Source organism: Hippocampus bargibanti, linkage group LG08, assembly GCF_051943395.1.
Source record: "Hippocampus bargibanti isolate YZ-2025 linkage group LG08, ASM5194339v1, whole genome shotgun sequence".
Lineage (NCBI taxonomy): Eukaryota > Metazoa > Chordata > Actinopteri > Syngnathiformes > Syngnathidae > Hippocampus > Hippocampus bargibanti.
The window spans coordinates 13,549,181-13,570,466 of NC_142741.1; the positions used below are offsets into that span (position 1 = coordinate 13,549,181).

At 43.1% G+C, this 21,286-nt stretch overlaps 1 protein-coding gene across 3 annotated transcripts; it reads right to left on the reverse strand.

Moving 5' to 3' along the window:
- Window positions 1–1,748: 1,748 nt before the first annotated feature.
- LOC148894587 (ATP-dependent RNA helicase DDX18-like) lies at window positions 1,749–20,843 on the reverse strand. 3 transcript variants are annotated; one of them, XM_089002730.1, is made up of 15 exons: window positions 20,495–20,843; window positions 18,091–18,267; window positions 17,892–18,011; window positions 13,281–13,416; window positions 13,044–13,144; window positions 12,696–12,895; window positions 9,705–9,819; window positions 8,963–9,102; window positions 8,737–8,898; window positions 8,495–8,647; window positions 6,869–6,982; window positions 6,729–6,785; window positions 6,482–6,659; window positions 6,228–6,313; window positions 1,749–2,929 (listed from the first exon to the last, which is right to left on the reverse strand). In XM_089002730.1, exons 1-15 carry the CDS (start codon window positions 20,598–20,600, stop codon window positions 2,909–2,911), a joined length of 1,866 nt encoding a protein of 621 aa, XP_088858856.1. In that variant the 5' UTR covers window positions 20,601–20,843; the 3' UTR covers window positions 1,749–2,908. The 3 variants fall into 3 exon arrangements, with proteins under 3 accessions (XP_088858856.1, XP_088858855.1, XP_088858857.1); XM_089002729.1 differs by lacking the exon at window positions 1,749–2,929 and having other exon boundaries at window positions 5,721–6,313; window positions 20,495–20,840; XM_089002731.1 differs by lacking the exons at window positions 1,749–2,929; window positions 17,892–18,011 and having other exon boundaries at window positions 5,721–6,313; window positions 20,495–20,836.
- Window positions 20,844–21,286: the final 443 nt, after the last annotated feature.

The window sequence follows — 21,286 nt, forward strand, 5'->3', positions numbered from 1 at the left end:
CATTTCCCACCCTATCCTGCTCGACAAACTTTCCACCCTAGGCATCACCCACACCCCACTTCGCTGGTTTCATTACTATCTCTCTAATCGCTCACAATTTATCCAAATCAACTCGTTCACCTCACGGTCCTCTCATGTGTCCTCTGGTGTACCTCAAGGGTCTGTCCTGGGGCCACTTCTCTTTATTGTCTACCTACTTCCTCTTGGCAATATTTATTTAAGTTTGGCATTCACTTTCACTGCTTCGCGGGTGACACCCAACTCTACCTCTCCAGCAAACCCGACGCCTCTCTTCCACCTTCATCCCTCTCACTTTGCCTCTCAGAAATTAAATCCTGGCTTTCCCATAACTTTCTCAAGCTTAACAGTGAAAAAACCGAACTTCTCCTTGTCAGTACTAAATCCACCCTCCACAAAACTAACAGTTTCTCTCTCACCATTGACAGTTCAACCGTGTCCCCCTCCCCTCAGGTCAAGAGCCTGGGTGTCATCCTCGATAGCTCACTATCTTTTCACTCCCATATAAATAACATAACTCGGTCTGCTTATTTCCACCTCCGTAATATTAACCGTCTCCGTCCCTCGCTCACCCCTCACTCCGCTGCTATCCTTATCCAGTCTCGTCACCTCCCGCATCGATTATTGTAACTCGCTTCTCTTCGGTATCAATCAGAAATTTCTCCATAAACTCCAACTCGTCCAAAACTCTTCAACCCGGATCATCACTAGAACACCCTCCTTTTATCACATCACCCCTGTCTTCCAGCTACTTCACTGGCTACCTGTTAAACATCGTATCGAATTCAAAATACTTCTATTTACATTCAAAGCCATCCATAACCTTGCTCCTCCCTATCTTTCTGACCTGCTTCAAATCTCTGTTCCATCTCGGTCCCTCAGATCCTCATCCTCCCTTCACCTCTATGTGCCATCTGCCCGTCTCACCACGATGGGATGCAGAGCTTTCAGCCGCTCTGCTCCCAAACGCTGGAATTCTCTTCCACCCAACATCCGTAATATTAACTCCCTCCCTATTTTCAAGTCCCACCTCAAAACCCATTTGTTTAAAATTGCTTTCAATGTCTAATTCATTCTGCTATTTTATTATGTATCATTTTACTTATGGTTTTATTGTTATGTGCTTTGTTATTGTTTTTATTGTAAAGTGTCCTTGGGTGTTTTGAAAGGCGCTTGAAATGAAATGTATTATTATTATTATAAAAAGCCAGCTGCCATTTCCAGCACCTTGTTTGGAGTGACAAGAACCGGCTCGTTCGTGAACGACAAATCAATCACTGTGGCGCTCCGTGTGTTTCCCGAAAAATAGTTTGTATGCCAAGATTATATTCTCGCGAATTTAACATTCATAAGGCGAAAGGTTTGTGAGCTAAAGCGTTCGTAAGCCGAGGTAGCACTGTATCTTAAAAGCACACCATGCAGTGGCTTTGAAAGCAGTTAGCAGTGACTCAGGCATATTAAGGAAGGCATGCACTGTTAGTTATGCCAAAAGCAATGCACCCCAACACAGCAGGCAATCGGTGCCTCCATTGCAGGACAACTATCAACCAACTCAGTGACGTGCAGTCAGGGGAGGCAGGTGAGGCTATGCCTCACCTGTCATCATGGAAATATCAAATGATAAAATAAATTAAAGTTATATTTATTGAGTGATTTGTACTTTAACGTTCTTTTCCATTTAACTTCACCATTTTTGGATTTTTTTCCCAAAAATCGCTGAATTTTCACATTTACCGTTCAAATACTAAGTAGACACGAGGGGCGAGGCAGCACCCGGCTGAGCCTCACCATGGATTGCGCAATCACTATGCTGACTGCTGGCTTGCTCTGCAGTGAGACCGCATTGCTGTCCATCTGCATATCGCTATTAAAATGTTCAAAAGCTTTTAGTATATGAACTAAATTTCTAAAGTTTAGCTGGTGTATATAATGTAGAGTCACTGTACATTATCAACAACAGTAGCCAAAATGGAACTGTATAGTGCCACTTAGCAGTTTTTTTGACAACGATACTAGTGCAGCGTGTTCTACCGGAAACAAATTCCTTGTGTGTTCTACATACTTGGCAATAAAGATGATTCTGATTCTGATTATAAACACTGTACGACAGTGTTTATTTAATTTTATTCAAAACTGTGTGCATAGGTGAGGCACACAGTTCTCCTGCCTCATGACAGGGGGCGCTGGTGATTAGATTCTTCTTGAGACTCCTCGGCTGCAGAATAATAGAATTAGTGACAGCAAGCTACAGTAAACAGTTAGCAAGTTAAGTGCAACCATCCAGTCATTTTTTCGTGTTAGTTGGACTTATTTTCAGAATGGTGGATTACATATCTAAATTGAAAGACTTTTCTAAACTGGACTTTCAATCGAAGCAGGATATAATAATCAAATATATCTTCTTTTCCTTTCAGCTTTTCCCTTCAAGGGTCGCCACAGCGAATCAATGTCCTCCATCTAAGCCTGTTTTGTGCAGCCGAGCCGCCCTGTCTGCAAATTACTTTTTATAATTTCGAAGCGATCCCTTGACATACATTCTGCAGCATAATCAGTTAGTGGCGATAGATTTCAAGCCCAATGCATCCGATTGTGGTAATTTTGAGATTGAGAAATAAAATATAAATCCCAGCCACTTCTCAAGCTCTTCTTTGTCGAGACACATGGCCTTATTGATGTCACTGGATTGGATTTGCCTTTATTAGTCTCGCAGTGGAGAAATTTACATTTCACAGCATTTATTTTGCATTGCATCGAGGTTTGACTGTTCAACAATAATATCCATAATTTTTTCATTGAAAATCCTTTGAAAATATTTGAATGGTGATAGAAGTTCATCAATGCAACAGTCACAACTGTGTCAGATGCCAAAATGTCTTGCCAACATGGACATCTATTTCATTCTCATCGGGATCTGGAAAGATATACATTACATGGGTATTTTAGAAAAAAACATATGGACCTCCGTTCCAATAATCATATTGATAATGCAAAGCTATGCGGTACAGTTATTAGTGGAAAACGCACCATGCACTTACAATTATTCACATCGGGTAGCCTAGTCAGGATAAACAATGTCATCATGAAATTAGCGTTAGCACGCCGAATAATCCGAATTCGGGGCACTCCTGATTTTTAATATTTCTCGGTAAATAAACAAGTTGGCGTTAGTTTATCCATTTCAGTATCAAGGTAAACCTCTTCTGAATAGCTCATAAAATAGTTACAACATATATACTTACGTGATATTTCATCCATGACAAAAATAATGAAGCTTTGAAGATGGAGGAGCTCACTGTTGCGTCACACGAGTGTATGATTTTGAAGTGCGCCTTTCAACACTTTCATGTCTTTCAATTCCTTGATCTCCTTGATGTGCGTATCACCCTGACGCATAGCACACGCTTGCAAATTGTATAAAAGAAGCTGTCGCGGGACAGAGAGATGGGGCGAACCACGGGGCAGAATCATCTCGGACTCACAGACCCGCTCAGGCGCCCGGCTCGCGCCGGGCGTCGGACAGATATCACGGCACAACCTTCTCGACTCCACGCCGCGATCAATCTCTGCGCGTCACCTGCCTGGGAGATCTGACAACGAACCTACTTACAAAGAGAAACATTAAACTCTTTATTGGCGAGCCAGCCAGGAGGATTTTTTCCCTCCTCCTCAGCCCAATCAACTCTCCAAATGGAAAGATCCAGATTTCCCAGCCGCCCGTGAACCCGGCATCTTCACAGCAAGACCCCTCAAGCCGAGCTCCCGATGGGCCGCCACCACCCGTGGGCGCCCCGACCCCACCGTGAAACCTGCCGCACCCTGATGGCCGACATCGTCCAATTCGCCTGGCGACTCTGCAACTAGCTGCATCGTATATGTCCACGATCGCACATTGTCGGACATCGCTTATGTCCACGATCGGACATCATATATGTCCACGATCGGACATCGCTTATGTCCACGATCGGACTTCGGGAAGACGCTTCATGGCCGACACGGCCGCCGACGTCAGCGTTCTTCCTCAGCGTCCTGCAGAGCGCCATGGCAGCGCGATCAACGCCACCGTCGCCGATGACCCGCCTGTCCGTGCCCGGCAGCATGGCCAACCCCACGCATCTTCGTCCTCACAATCCCTCATCGATTCTCCGACTTGACCGATCCCAGCCGAACAACTCACGGTGAGAAGACCTTCCGGCATCGACTCGACGGCCGCGAGGAAAGTTTCCATCGATCGACTCAAACTGGCAGTCGTAGAGCACTCTTTGCCGTGCTCCCGTACAACGACTTCAGGCACCATGAAACTTCCTCGGCAACCACCCCACCGACGCCTGCCATGCCCGGTGACCGTCATCTTGCCTGGCCTCACCATGTCGCAGAATGACTTTTGTTTTTATTTCTTTTTCCTTCATCGTTTTCACCGACTTTGGATCCAGGAGGGGAGCCCTGTTGCGTCACACGAGTGTATGATTTTGAAGTGCGCCTTTCAACACTTTCATGTCTTTCAATTCCTTGATCTCCTTGATGTGCGTATCACCCTGACGCATAGCACACGCTTGCAAATTGTATAAAAGAAGCTGTCGCGGGACAGAGAGATGGGGCGAACCACGGGGCAGAATCATCTCGGACTCACAGACCCGCTCAGGCGCCCGGCTCGCGCCGGGCGGCGGACAGATATCACGGCACAACCTTCTCGACTCCACGCCGCGATCAATCTCTGCGCGTCACCTGCCTGGGAGATCTGACAACGAACCTACTTACAAATAAAGAGAACCATCAAACTCTTTAAGCTCACGTTGTGTTGCGCAAGGAGATGATGTCACTGACGCTCTTAAGGCAAAGCTGCACATAACCTGTTTTAAAGGGACATGTAACTTGTGCTGCATCAGTTCCAATCGGCACTTGAACTGCTACCTTTCATTTTCTCGATCTATAAGCATTTATCTTTAGTGTACCGAATTTGGCACAATCGTCCGTAAAGGGTTAAATCCACACACAACTAGCAATATCCTAAACATCTCGTTTACATCAGTACATATTGATATCATACGATTGATAACGGGCAGGTATTCATAATAGTTCAGTGGTAAACGTGGAAACAACGAGGCATTTAGTTGTAACTTATGACGATGAGAAATCATGCTGATACAAGCGAACAACGGTAATGAAGCTAACAGTAATCGCCATGAACTGAGACATCAGATTTCGACGATCAGTACTGAACAGACTCAGCGTCTAATGCGTGCTTCTTCAGTTTTTTTCTTTTCTTATCTGTATTTTCTGACGCAGAAGCTTCATCTGTAAGTCGGCCATGTTGAACACATACACGTGTGTCAGTAGGTAGGACAGGACACTTGTTCAAGGCGCAACCTCAGAGGTGCCTGAATCTGTCAAGAAAATACGAAAACCGTTTAAAAAAAACGACGGCCCAATATACCGCACTAAACTCCAGGAACACCATTCGTGTGTAGATGGAGTTGAAGTGCATCGAGTGTTCAACCGCGCATGTTACAAGCTGTCGAACTTTTTTCAGATTAAAAAATAAATTCAAAAGGCAGAAGATACAAAAGTAGCAAATTAGATAAAACCGTATTTCAGTAATCAGGACAAATACAACATATGACAATTTACTCAAGATAACATCATGATATCCAGAAAAGAATATATATGAATCTAAAAGAAGAAAAATACAAGGGCAGACAGAATATGGTGAATCTTCAATATGTCATGTGCATAAACATGTTGAAAAAAAATACAATGCAATATGAAAGCAGTTTAGTTCTTTGTAAAATAAGAGTCATATTTTGATCATTTTCTTGCTTGGGTTTTTTCTTAATCAAGATGTTTGCTTGGTTGTCGTAAAGCTTTGTTGCCAGTTCCAAGTAACTGTCCCGCTGTTCAGTAACATCTGGTGACACTGGTTTTAAAAACATCACCATAGTTTCTTTGCGGAAACTGCTGAGCTGTCATGTGTTCACACTCACTAAGTGTGAACATATACTTTCGAGTTCAAGTCCACTTTACTGTCCGATGTGCTCTCTGTTTAATATACAGCACAGATTAAATGTCTTTCCTCTCAACCACAGGAGGGAACTCTCTCTTTGTTGCACATGCAATGGTGCATTTGTTCCTAACCGAAGTACAACTCAGCCTGATTAACGAGAGAACTGCCTTTTGTCATGAAAACCTTTGTTGACATGCTTGAAGATTTTGACCTTGTGCGCGTTCTTGGATTTCTGGTACCCAGAACCACCACCACCACCTCGCTTTTGGAGCTTCGTGCCTTTACTACCGTGGACGTCTGAGGAAGAGCTGAGTGAAGGAAAAAAGTTGGTTGAACCATTTCACATTGCTCTGCTCAATCAAAATGTCATCAAATTTGGCTTACAAATGTGGATGCGGTTCAAGACTAGGACAGAATTCAAAATACATGACATTTGAACCACGTGATATGACGGAAAAAGGATACTGAGATCAACGTATGGTGGGACTTTGAATCCGAACGACAAAGCCACCATAAGGAGGTTAAGCGTGTTGACGCTGTAGATCTGCTTGAGTGAGTGAGAGTCATAAGCCCGCACATAAGACTTGTAGGCTTCTTGGGCTGACTTGTGAAGATAGTAATTCTTCTCAATCAGTTTCTCCAACTAAGAAAGACAATTTCAAATGACAACAGAACATGACATCTCAGGTACTCGAGGCACTAGATTTCTTACCTGGGACTGGATATCGGAGATTTTACACCAGGAAAATTCAAACTCACTCAGGGGGATCTGGAGAACGCAGCAAAATTGTTTTTAGTCAACTGTCAAAGTGTCACAAGCAAGGAGGCTATCGGGCAGTTGGGAACATGTGCCTTGGCTTGCTTGAGGAAGCGCAGAAATCCAAGCTCCTCCGGTCTCAGGATCAGGAGAGCATGCCCTCTGCCATTGACGCCTCGAGCTGTTCTGCCCACTCTGTGGATATATTCCTGTCGGCGGGAAGTTACCATAAATTTGTAGAAGCATGGGGGGGAGGGTTCGAAAGGGGAACATTTTGAAACTTCTGTAGCTTCTCTACACAGAACCACCATGCATGTTTGTTGAGTTGAAATGGTTAACATGCATGAGTTTAATCACGAAAAGGCTTACCATATTTTCCAGTGTATAAGGCGCACCGGGGTATAATGCACACCCGCCCCAATGGATTGTTTATTTTCAAATCTTTGCCATACATAAGGCAACCGGACTATAAGGCGCACCTTCAATGAATGAAAATTGTTTTCGGAATATTATATATAAATGTTTTCCAAATATAAGGCACACGACATTATAAGGCAGTGTAGTAGAGGCTGTGGTTACGCACCACACTTCTTCCAGGGGGGAAATTGAGTTGGTGGCTGCTGACCGTAGTTGTGAGACCTGTTGCGGCTCAATATTACTTCACATGTAAGGTTCACCGGCTTATCAGGCAGTGTCATCTTTTGAAGAAAATGAAGGCTTTTGGGTGCGCCTCAGTCTGGAAAATACGGTACTTTATATGTGCATTGCACTGAAATCATGGGAAAGAATAGTCCATTAAGTAAGGCATTGTTTGATTGGCGGGATGAACCTATATTTATTTTTGGTGTCATTTTCCACAATTTCATTCAATCATCAAAGGGGGGCCAAATTTCCGCTCCTAGAGGTGAGACATAAACCCAACTTGGACTCAAGCTGGGATGTGACAAATTCATCACTACTACAATTACATGGTCAGAATAACATCAGACAGTGGTATGAAAAATACTTAACTCATTGACTGCCAGACATGCAAAAATGTGTCCAATCCAGTGCCAGGGTTTTTGTCAGTTTCACTCAAATTTCAGGAACCACAGAATATTGGGTTTTAGGACTACATAAACATTCATGGCAGCAAAATTAGACGAACTCCTTTTGTCAGAAAAAAAGAGTTAATCCCTAAATTATATGGGTCTGGAGTTATATGAGCTCGACTGTCCAAAATATGATACAATGATACATACATATTGGTTTATGTAGCGCTTTAACAACAGCTGAAGCTGTAAGAAAGCACTAACATGTAAAAAAAGGGAAATGCTCTCCCCTCGTGGAAGGGAAAAAACAATGCCAGAGGTCTGAGCAGCGCTTTATCAGCACCCCCCGCAAGAAAAACCAGAGCCCGAACAAATTCGGGAATGGCGCTCGACTTCATATTTTCTATTCCCGAATACATTTGGGAATGGCAATTAATGCAGATTATGATATGATTTGCAGCATGACATTCTTATGACGCGATGCAAACTTGTTCACGGTGTGCCATTTGTAACCCTAAAACGTATATTAGATTGGTGCTGTCTTAAATGTATGATAATCATAATGTAAAAAAATAATTATAGAGCATTAGATACATAAAACACAGAAAACTGCACATTATTAGGCACACTACAATGGGGTGAGATTACAGAAGAAATCTAGCAAGTATAATGTCATAGTCATCATGAGACCTTGGGGTCATCTGGGGGGTCGTATTGGACGATCCAGTCCACCTCTGGGATGTCCAGTCCTCGAGCTGCTACATCTGTACAGAGCAATATGCCTGAATCTGCGTTGCAGAACTGGAAGAAGGTGGTGGTGCGTTTGGTCTGCTTCTGCTTGCCCTGAGCAGTAGAGAAAGTAACACCGACAGATCGGCCGCAAATGATGCCAAGTGTGAGCGGTAGGTTATGTGCAGTAGGTCCTGACTTACATGGATGGCCATAACTGGGAGGTCAATGTAGTTGAGCAGCTCATAGTGGAATTTGACAGACAGGCAGGAGGAGAAGAAGACCATGAGCTTCTTCTTGCGGTTCTTCTTCAGGAAGGTGAAGAGCAACAAGAAGCGCTTCTCCGATGGGCACACTACGTAGCCCTGCGGTCAATGAGACACTCATGAAGAGGGAGCCCAGCTACAACTGTCACGCCAAGCAACATACCTGCTCCAAACCATCGACAGTGGCCGTGTCCTTATTGTCATCTACTCCAACATAGAGAGGCTCTTTCTTTAGAGAAATACGAGCCAAGTCCTCCACCTTTCGAGTCTGGGTCGCCGAAAACAGCATGGTCTGTCTTTTCTCTGAAGAAAATACACACTTACACTTATTTACTTTGATTTGGACTGTGAACGACCCATTGAAAAATGAATAAGAATAACAAATATACAGAAGTCACAACATTTTCCGGAAAACGCCCCCACCCCACCCATAAGTAAACAAACAAATTAAAAAAACAATAATAAAAAATACAGGTAGCATCCGACTTACGACCAGCCTGACTTACGACCACAACCGCCACACCCTATTTTTTATTTAACGCATACGACAATTTTGGCCAGCCAGCATCTCACTCTGGCACAGCAATCAGCCGCGTCATGGCATCGGAAGGGGGAGTGTCCGCCAACACCGGCCGCGGCTCAGCCAGGACTAGAGCCGTGGCAGGTTGGGCGTTGGCACGTGTGCTCGCCGCAATGAGAACGCCACAGCGGGCCCACGGCCGCCGCCTCTTTGAGACTGTTTGTTCTTCTTCGGGGTGAGGTGGTGGCCCCCGTCATTTAGCACCGAGTCTCTATTGAACATCTCGAATGGATTTCGACTTACGAGCATTTTGACTTACGACCGGTTAGTCAGAATGGAACCTGGTCGTAAGTTGCATGTTATCTGTACAGAAAAAACGGCTTACTGGGGAGAAGCTTTATGATCTGCTTCAGTTCCTCCTCAAAGCCCACCTCCAAAATGCGATCAGCTTCATCAATGATCAAACACTGCAAGTTCTTGAACATGAAACCAGGCGTGTTCTGGGGATACAGGGCCAGGGTAACAATGAACAAGGAAACAATAAATTCAGTCTCAAGAAACAGTTGAAAACCTCAAAACGTGGACAAGCTACAGTGGGGCCTTGGCTTACGAACTTAATTGGTTCCCAGACAGAGTGTGTAAGGTGAAAAGTGTGTATACCAAAAATTAATTTCCCATAGGAAACCATTAAAATGAGAATAATGCGTTCCCAGGTCTCCATAAAATATAATTTTCAACTAAATAAGCCTTAAAACTAAACACAACATACCTTATTCTATGTATAATACATGTTCTCTTGTATTGTAATGAAATAAATACACTGCACAGTATAATAAAGTCACTTTATTTACATGTGTGATGGTCGTTGATGGCTCTTAATTGACACCTGTTGCTTTCTCACTTGCAAGGTCTTACAAAACTGAGGCATCACATTATCATTCATCATGTTGATTCTCATAGTCACAGTCTTTTCTGGATGGAACTTTTCAATAAAAGCCTGCGCATCACAAATTCTTCCATGCTGCTTTCAAGGATCGAAGGATAACATTATGCCAAGCCTTTTCTATCAGCTGAACACAATGATACTGTCACGTTCCGAGCGTGACAGGGATAGCTGACTCGTCGGAATGTTAATAAAAGTCGTTGGATCCCTCAGCAGGCGGTAGGTGCTGGCATAGATTTTATTACAACAAAAGGCGCGAGTCCGATGATTCCACGGGCCCGGAATGACGCGTGCGACAAAAGAAGGCGGGCGGGGGTGATCCGTCCAGCCTATCAATCTAGGCTGAAAAGAACGGCACGCGGGGGTGAAAAAATTTGCCATCCCGGAAAGCAACAAACTTACGCGATCGCGGCTAACAATCACCTCGGGCGAAGCAAACTCTTGTGCTGGCAAGTCCAGCGAGGCGTCGTAATCATGTCACTGGTGAGGTGACAGCGACTCGTTGAAATGTCCCAGTATCAGTGATCAGCGGATTGACAGCAGCTGGCGGAGGTCGGGAGCGGGGACCCCGCCCCAGCTGTCAACTCGCACGTGACAAGTCCGGTGTCATTAGTCACGTGAAAGCATCGAGTAAATAACGCCTTTGTGTAGCAATGGTGGACTTAGCATATCGGCTCTTTATTTGTAGAATGGTAGTAGAAAGTTACTCTTAGGGAAGTGACACACAGCATGGGAAATGTGTCAGGCTGAGATTCACATGAAAGCCGCGGTGCGCACCTGGGACACCACAAACGCACACCTCGTTCATGTTTCTCAATGATCTCCTCCGTCTCCTCGACTGTAATTTTGTTTTGTGTCTTCTTCGGCCGAACACGAGCCTGTGGTGGGGTCTTTTTCGGCCCCATAAAAGCAAAAGTATCGTTGAAGACAATCGACATGTGCACTCATAGAAAACAACAAAAGGCGCGAGTCCGATGATTCCACGGGCCCGGAATGACGCGTGCGACAAAAGAAGGCGGGCGGGGGTGATCCGTCCAGCCTATCAATCTAGGCTGAAAAGAACGGCACGCGGGGGTGAAAAAATTTGCCATCCCGGAAAGCAACAAACTTACGCGATCGCGGCTAACAATCACCTCGGGCGAAGCAAACTCTTGTGCTGGCAAGTCCAGCGAGGCGTCGTAATCATGTCACTGGTGAGGTGACAGCGACTCGTTGAAATGTCCCAGTATCAGTGATCAGCGGATTGACAGCAGCTGGCGGAGGTCGGGAGCGGGGACCCCGCCCCAGCTGTCAACTCGCACGTGACAAGTCCGGTGTCATTAGTCACGTGAAAGCATCGAGTAAATAACGCCTTTGTGTAGCAATGGTGGACTTAGCATATCGGCTCTTTATTTGTAGAATGGTAGTAGAAAGTTACTCTTAGGGAAGTGACACACAGCATGGGAAATGTGTCAGGCTGAGATTCACATGAAAGCCGCGGTGCGCACCTGGGACACCACAAACGCACACCTCGTTCATGTTTCTCAATGATCTCCTCCGTCTCCTCGACTGTAATTTTGTTTTGTGTCTTCTTCGGCCGAACACGAGCCTGTGGTGGGGTCTTTTTCGGCCCCATAAAAGCAAAAGTATCGTTGAAGACAATCGACATGTGCACTCATAGAAAGGGGGTGTGGAAAGGTAGGCCGGCAGGGGAGCTGTTCGGTCGTGTGCTTTGGTGTTCTTCCACCGAAGATTACTCCGCCAGCCGTGGTGGGGGTTGTGTATCGCGAAAAGTAGTGCTAAACCAAGGTTTAATTTTCATAAATTTAACGTTCGTAAACCAAAAAGTTCGTAAGGCAAGGTGTTCGTAAACCGAGGCCCCACTGTATATAGAAATGCGGCAACATGGAATTGCGATTCATCACCATGGCATTTGCAGTGTATGTTTGATGGTTTTTTTAAATCCAGATGAGATGTCACCTCCCTCCAAAGAAACCTTTTAAAAATGCGTCTCTGATCTAAGCCAGCTGTGTTGTTGCTCGTCACTAATTCATATTAAGACATGCTAATTTCATTTTTCCCCGCCCCACATAAATGTGTTTAGTTTTTTTTTCAGTTATATATATATATATAAAATAAAGGCTAGAAGTTGGTAGTATTTTTTAGGTATGTAACAGCATTTATTTCGTTATTCACGTAAGACCATTCAGCGTCTGAGGAGAGGAAAACCGGGCACCGTTAACAGTGTATAGTGGCAATAGGGAACTGCTGAGCTGTCATGTGTTCACACTCACTAAGTGTGAACGTGTACTTTCAAGTTCAAGTCCACTTTACTGTCCAATGTGCTCTCTGTGTAACATACAGCACAGATTAAATGTCTTTCCTCACAACCACAGGAGGATATTTTCTCTTTGTTGCACTCGACATTCTACAAAAAGGTAGATCCTAGCTCACCTGAAGGTGATCCAGCAGACGGCCTGGTGTTGCCACCATGATGTTGACACCATTAGCCAATTTTTGAGCCTCCGCTGATCGGTTGCTGCCTCCCATGATGAGGCCATATGTGTGCACGTGGTGGGTCATCAGTTCTTTCAGCACACCATACGTCTGCATTGCCAACTCTCGTGTTGGAGAAAGAATCACTACACCAGTCCCTGAGAGAAAGAGAAAACAAACAAAAAAAATCAATTAATGGTAATATAATAAAAACAGACGTACAGCCCGAAAAGTAAAAACAGTGTAAAAATCAACATCCATCCAATATGCAATATAAAACTTAAGGATAAGGTGAAAAGTCATTACCATTCCTGGGCATAAATTTAAGTTTGTAGATTAGCTCTATGGATGGGATTAGGAAGGCCAGGGTTTTACCACTCCCTGTCTTGGCAGCAGCCAGCACATCTCTGTCCACCAAAACAAAGAAATACAATCAACAAAGTCGATGTTTGTGATAGCTGCAATTTATTTTCACAGAATAAGCATACAACAATTCAATAGAAAAAAACAGTTACACACGAATGACCAAGAATCAGAACCCACCTTCCCTCCAGTAGAGGGCGAATGCTTCTGTGTTGGATTTCAGTCATGTGTTCAAAGCCCATCTCCTTAACTCCTTTCAGTGTGCTTTCACTCACCAGTTCCGCGAGAGAAGCAAAAGATGTGTCCTCAAATGCTCCTGAGACAATGACCAACATTAGAATCACAGCTCTATTTTGAATGCAATAACTTCTTTTCCTTTCGGCTTTTCCCGTCAGGAGTCGCCACAGCGAATCAGTCCTCCATCTTCAGAGGTTTGATTCACATGTTTGTTTTGGCCAAGCTTTTACATTGAATGCCCTTCCTGACACAACCCTCTGTATTTTTCCGGGCTTGGGACCGGCACAATAAGACCCTGTGTCCCCTTCTGGCCACCGAACAAGCAATTCGATGATCTTAATAAAGATGAAGATGCTCGATAAAAAGGCAATGACAGCAAGGATAATAGTCGGCGATAACAAAGGGAGAAAATCAATGCGTTTTGGCAATGAATGACATGATTGAAATTATAATGCAGCATTTTTTAATCAGTCTTTTTCATCAGTCAATTTCAACTACAGTGTTAATTAACCCCTTAGAGAAATCAATTTTGGACTACAGTATTTTTAAGCCCCCCGCAAAAGAGCTTCCAAATTGCACTGACTCAGTATGCTGAGGTCAGGTGACACATTCTACCATAAAGTGAAATGAGAAGCGCTTTTGAATGTTCACGAAGCAACCCGATTGTGCACTGTTGTGCTGTACCAATTCCATATGTGCAGTTTTTAAATGGATTGGATTTAAGTCTTCAATCAGATTAATTGAAAAAAAATAGTATTAAAACATTTTGACGGTTGCAGCCCTGCATTTAACGACACAATAAAAAATGTACTTGCAATCTTTATCAGAGGTACCAAAGGTGACTTCAAAGACAACCACAAAGGTTCATGTAAGCCTTGACTGACAACCATTTCATGATGGAAACATTGAAAGGGCAACACTTGACGGCCTCAGAATTCAGATCTAAAACTAGGCACCCCCCACTGAAATAGTCGCCTTTACAAAGTTATCAAAATTAGTATAGTAAATATTCTCTCATAAGGAATCGCGTTTGCGGTACCAACATTTTCCTTAACAGAATGTGGGAATTTACGTGTGTTCTGTATGAAAGTGTAAATAAATGTATGGTGTTATGCATGTGCTGTAAACCTATTAATTCATATACAGTGAATAAAATAAGTATTTGAACACCCTGCTATTTCTGCCACTGAGGGGGTTGAAATTTTCATCGAAGGTGCATGTCCACTGTGAGAGAGATAAACAAAAAAGAAAAATCCAGAAATCACAATGCATGTTTTTTTTAAATAATTTATTTGTGTAATACAGCTGCAAATACGTATTTGAACACCTGTGTATCATCTAGAATTCTGACCCTGAAAGACCTGTTAGTTTGTCCATTAGAAGTTCACCTGCACTCCAGGTATCATCCAGATCATTCCACTGTTTGGAGGAAGAAGAATGAAGAGTACAATCCGAAGAACACCATCCCTACTGTGAAGCATGGGGGGTGGTAGCATCATGCTTTGAGGGTGTTTTTCTACATATGGGACAGGACAAGTGCATTAAAGAGAGGATGACTGGGGACGAGGTATTGTGAGATCTTGGGGGACAACCTCCTCCCCTCAGTCAGAGCACTAAAGATGGGTCGTGGCTGGGAGTTCCAACACGACAAGAACCTGAATCATACAGCCAGGAAAACCAAGGAGTGGCTCCATAAGAAGCATATTAAGGTTCGAGAATGGCCCAGCCAGTCTCCAGACCTGAACCCAATCGAAAATCTTTGGAGGCAGCTCAAACTCTGTGTTTCTCAGCGACAGTCCAGAAACTTGACTGATCTAAAGAAGATCTGTGTGGAGGAGCGGGCCAAGATTCCTCCTGCAGTACGTGCAAACCTGGTGAAAAACTACAGGAAACGTTTGACCTCTGTAATAGCAAACCAAGGCTACTGTACCAAATATTAAGATTCATTTTCTCAGGTGTTCAAATACTTATTCACATAAATAAATCATTAAAAATCATGCATTGTGATTTCTGGATTTTTCTTTTTAGTTTATCTCTCTTACAATGGAGATGCACCTATGATGAAAAGGGCGTTCTTCAGTGTATATAATGTTTGGTGGAAAATGTATAATGTTGTTGCCAGTTCCAAGTAACTGTCCCGCTGATCAGTAACATCTGGTGACACTAGTATTAAAACCATCGCCATAGTTTCTTTGTGGGATGGTGGCTTTAAGTCAGTAGGAGGGTCGTCGGCGGCATCATCATGATGTCATTACTTCCGTATAGTTTGTCTTTCGAGACACCAGTAACTTGCGTGTTGCAATCAACTCACCCGTGTTGTACCGTTGCATGTTTTCTTTGTTTTTTTATCGTACTCTGAGTAATTCCTTTAATTTGTATCATTTTATATCCTTCAGTTTAACGCACTTCACTCTCTTCTACCCTCATAACGACTCTCTTGCGTTTGGATGCCATGAACACAGAATTTGCTACTGACTAGAACAGGCCTGGCCAAACCGCGGCTCACGAGCCGCATGCGGCTCTTTGGCTAATTTCATGCGGCTCTTAAGGGGCCGACTCGTAAGGGGCGTCCACATGACAAGCGTAAAAAAGGTTTGGCGCTCGCGCTGCCATTCATCCTCTATGTACCGTAATTTCGTGACCATAGCGCGCGCTGCACATTTTGGAGAAAATTTAAGACTTTTAAGGGCACCTGAGAATCGTGAAGACTTTTAAGTGCACCTGATAGTCGTGAAATTACGGTATCAAGCTGACCATGTGACGTTAACACGCATGTGCGTGTGATGAAAATCAATCATTTATGTCGTAAACCACGGGTGGCCAACCAATCAGAGACTCGACACAAATTGTTTACGACGTAAACAATTCATTTGCGTCAAGTTCGCTCTCAAAATGGCAGGGAAAAAATGCACAGCAAAACGAAAATATGAAGATGAACACAGGACGTTTTTAACAGAGTGGGAGAGTTTATATTTTTTTGTTGAGCGTAAGGGCAAGCCATTCTGCCTTATATGTCAGGCGTCATTGGCGCATTTCAAAGCGTCAAATCTTCAGCGCCACTTCAGCTCACTCCACGCGAACATCAACCAAGAATTCCCCAAAGGGACTGAACTTCGCAAGCACAAGTTGGTCACTTAAAAAAAAAAAAAAATCCGAAAATTTACAAAGCAACCAGAGACCGTAACTCTTGCATCATACCAACTGGCTTGGAACATTGCACAGTCTAAAAAGCCATACAACGAAGGGGAGTTTATTAAGAAATGCCTCAGTGACGCTGTGGAAATCTTGTCTCCTGAAAACGACAAACTAAAACAAATGGTAGCAGATTTCCAACTGTCCCGCCACACTGTTGAACGCGGAATTTCAGATATTAACACCGCTATTGAATCAAAGCTGCACTCTGACCTTCAAGCATGTGAATATTTTAGTGTCGCATTGGATGAAAGTTGTGGCATACAAGACAAGCCTCAGTTGGCAATATTTGCACGGTGTGTGACAAAGGATTGTGTCACCTGGACAAACTGAACTTACCCTGCAGGGCAACTCAAAAATTCTGCCTGACTTGGTGCAAAGTGTGTTTGCGTTTGTCAACAAACTGAAGCTGTTCAGGGCGCATATTCAAAAGGGAGATTTAACACATTTTTCCACTCTGCTAAAAGCCAGCGGGCAAGTCACCAGCGATACCCTGGATAAGATTAATTTAAGAGTATTTAAAAGGTGAGACTTATAATAAATCTGTCTGAACAGAGGTCTGTGTGCGTGAGGGATGGGGCGATGGAGTGTTCATGTGTGCCCATGTTTATCAAAGTCAGCGTTATTGTCGAATATGCTCATATGCATGACATACAGCACAGATGAAATGACTGTGCTCTCGGACCCAGCGTGCAAGGCACTTATAATGACTTTAACAAACATAATAAACACAAAAACGCCAATTTGCCGGGAGAGAGAGAGGAGCCGCTGCGTGTTCACGCGCCGCCATCTTGATGTGGCTCTTTGCAGTAACAGAGTAAAAAATGTGGCTCTTAGTCTCTGACTGGTTGGCCACCCCTGGACTAGAACAACCTAATACAACTGCTACACTACATTAAACAACGCACGGTTTCGAAAGCAAGCCTATGTGGATTGCCTGGGGCTATCCCGTCCTACTGCGCATCATCTTCTGCGAAACAACATCACTGGCAAGAAATGTGGCGGAACGGACAACTTTTTTCCCATATATCGAGCATGAAAATTACACAATTTTGCATGGACTGTAATTCCGTGTTCCGGATATCTGAATTTCCGTTGTAGGGAATCCATCTTTGCGATGATTTTGTGCCCAAAAAGTAATACATATGATTGTTTTTCCATATTAAGGAAATTATTTCCGTTTGACAGAATTACTTATGAGAGAGAATACTTACCGGATTTGCAAGTTTCAAAAATGTAAGTATGTAATATAAACAACAAAGTGCAATTTCACCACATTTTCTTTCAAATTAGCTGGAAAATGCTGACTCACGTCTGAAGTAGAGTAGATTATTTTAAAAAAAGCAGTGGAAATACATAAACCTGTCAAGCCAGATGGTAGCTCAAGAAGATCCTCAACATCCCCGTCCTGCTCCTGTGGTCTGACAGTTTCCTCCACTTTCTCCCCATTTACTTGGCACACTCCTTTGACCTTTTTCTCAGCTAAGTATTACAACATTCATTTGAGAGAAACAGAAATGGTGCGCTTTGGTCCAATTGTTCCTCAGACGAGTTATGTTACCTGGTGATTCAGCCATAAAGGGCGGCTTTCTTTTTTCTTTTTTTTGCTTTCCAGAGTTTCCCCGGGAAGATGTAGCAACGTCAACTGGCTCATCGCCCTGCTTCTGTTGTTCCTCGGCGAGTTTAATTTCAGCATTACATGCTTCTTGAGTGCGTTTCTCCTCCACTCCTGATTTTCCTGGGGGAAACGTTGAATCGAAAAGTTAACTTCAAACAATGCTGACATACTTCATTTCAACTACATTATTGCTGTATCTACAACAGAGTGAATACTAGTTACTCTTTTTATTTGCTCGGTTCACCATTTACTGCCTGAATTATTTTTCACATAGAAAAAAAATCTGTTCAGTTTTTATGGTCACTGATGGATATAATAACATACCAGTAGCTTCATTTTTTATTATTTTCCAATAATATAGATAATTTGAGAATGTGCCTAATTTGGAACAATCGTCATGAAAGACCGCAATTGAGTGGGTGCCTTTTTTGGAACATATGTCAAATGCAACTTCAAAGACTAGCCCTTTATCCGTATGACAGGTTTTTATTAAAATACAAAAAATATTGACATAAAATACATACATAATTTACATAAAATATTCACATAAAAATACATGGTTCCTTTACAGATACAGACAACTAGCTAATAAAAATGAAATAATGCAAAGCAGTTCTTGTGATGATTCAAACAAAGATTTACATTGCATTTTCTGCAGTAAATATTAGTTTTCACCGAGCATGTGCCATGCTTGCACCTGTTGCAGTTCTTTGCAACATATGGAACATGAGCTATGTTGTCAAAACGAATACTGTATCGGAGGGAAAAGAGACTCAAAGGCCGTGTTCTTTGACGCAATAGTTCCACATACGCATCGGCGCTCTGCGCTGATGCTCCTTCTTATCGCGGGCTCCTCAAGCCATGCATCCATCCAGCCGCAGACTGTCCAACAGCACCGACCTTTCCGCTGAACAAAGCGGGGCTGTGAAGATACTACCCATTACAGGCACAAAAAAAGCACAATTGCCCCTTTGGTGTCCAGCAATGGCAGTCGAATGGCACCGACATTCCTCCCATTCAAAAACAGTACTGGCATATTCATGCTGGTGAAAAGGCGCAACCGCTCAACAGTCTCCTCCTTGATGAATGTCATGGTCAAAGATGCTGAAAAACAATACATTGTGCTTTTTTGCGCCTGTAATGGGCAGCATCTTCACAGCTCCGCTTTGTTCAGCGGAAAGGTCGGAGCTGTTGGACAGTCTGCAGCTAAATGGATGCATGGCTTGAGGAGCCCGCAATAAGACGAAAGGAGCGTTAGCGCAGAGCACTGATGCATATGTGGAACTGTTGCGGCTTGGAATTGAAGCATATTTATGTGGGACAGGAGATGTGAGACAATCTCTTTTCGTCAATGGATGCTACATCTGCGTGTTTGCTTTCAACATTTAGCTTGTAGTCGACGTGTACGTTCCACCATGATGTCCCTGGTCCACTGGTGGAACGACACTTTGATCCTCTCCTCTTTCATCAAGAACTGCTTCAAGTAACAAAGAGGGTACAGAAAGTGCTTAAGAAGGAATGACTTTGTGTCTTTGTGTTGTCATATTGTCTTAGTGTTTTGTTGGTTTTGACTACAAGACGGCGCCGCGAGAGTGGTTGCCTTTCCAGCAGCTCATGTATTTTGTTTTCTACTTTCATTACTTTGCTGCTGTGAAATGTAAATTTCTCCAATGTGAGACGAATAAAGGCAAATCCAATCCAATCGAATCATTCGCATCGGGTACCAGGTCAGGATCAACAATATCATCATGAAAATAGCGTCAGCACGCCGAATGTTCAGAGTCCGCGACACTCCTTATTTTTAATATTTCTCTGTAAATAAACAAGTTAGCGTTAGTTTATGCATTTCAGTATCAATGTAAACCTCTTCTGAATAGCTCATAAAAGTTACAACATATACTTACGTGATATTTCACCCATTACGAAAAATAGGAGCTTTGAAGATGGAGGAGCACACATTGTGTTGTGCATGGAGATGTCAGTGACGCTCATTAAAGGCAAAGCTCCAGTTCCAATCGGCACTTGAACTCCGACCTTTCATTTTCTCGATCTACGTCTAAGCATTTATATTTAGTGTATCGAATTTGGCACAATCGTCCGTAAAGGGTTAAATCCATACACAACTAGCAATAACCAAGACAACTCGATTACATCAGTACATATTGATATCATACGATTGATAACGGTCATGTATTCATAATAGTTCAGTGGTAAACGTGGAAACAACGAAGCGTTTAGTTGTAATTTATAATGACGATGAGAAATGCCGATGCAAGTGAACAACGGTCATGAAGCTAACAGTAATCGCAATGAACTGATACAGCAGATTTTGACGATCAGTACTTACCAGACTCTTCGTCTAATGCGTGCTTCTTCAGTAACTTGCGGTCTTTGTTTTTTTCGTTTATTTTCTGTATTTTCTTACGCAGAAGCTTCATCTGTAAGTCGGCCATGTTGAACACATACACGTGTGTCAGTAGGTAGGACAGGACCCTTGTTTAAGGGGCAACCTCAGAGTTGCCTGAATATGTCAAGAACCCTATTAGGTGACGTCCAAAAGCCTAAATGAATATACGTACTTAGAACGTTAAAAAAACGACGGCCCAGTCCCGCATTAAACTCATAGAAAAAGATAGACTAAACTTCAGGAACGCCATTCCTGTGTACACGGAGTTGAAGTGCATCGAGTGTTCAACCGCTCAGATTACAAAATGTCGACTTTTTTTTTCAGATTAAAAAATAAATTCAAAACACAGAAGATACGAAAGTAGCAAATTAGATAAAACAGTGTTCCAGTAATCAGGACAAATACAACATATGTAAATGTAATGTAAATTTCTCCACTGTGAGACTAATAAAGGCAAATCCAATCCAATCCAATCCAATATCATGACAATTTACTCAAGACATCATGAAATCCAGAAAAGAATATATATATGAATCTAAAACAAGAAAAATACAAGGGCAGACAGAATATGGTGATGCTTAAATATGTCATAAAAGATGATGGAAATAAAGAGTTTGATGGTTCTCTTTATTTGTAAATTGGTTTGTTGTCAGATCTCCCAGGCAGGTGACGCGCAGAGCTTGATCGTGGCGTGGAGTCGAGCAAATCGCGCTGTGAAACTCCGTGCGATGC

Coding starts and splice junctions, on each gene's coding strand:
- LOC148894587 (XM_089002729.1), bottom strand. CDS start 20,600: ATGGCCGACTTACAGATGAAGCTTCTGCGTAAGAAAATACAGAAAATA. Junction 13,417..17,891: donor GCTACCATCTGGCTTGACAG/GTTTATGTATTT, acceptor TCATTGTCTCAG/GAGCATTTGAGGACACATCT. Junction 8,899..8,962: donor CTGTCGATGGTTTGGAGCAG/GTATGTTGCTTG, acceptor CATTGACCGCAG/GGCTACGTAGTGTGCCCATC.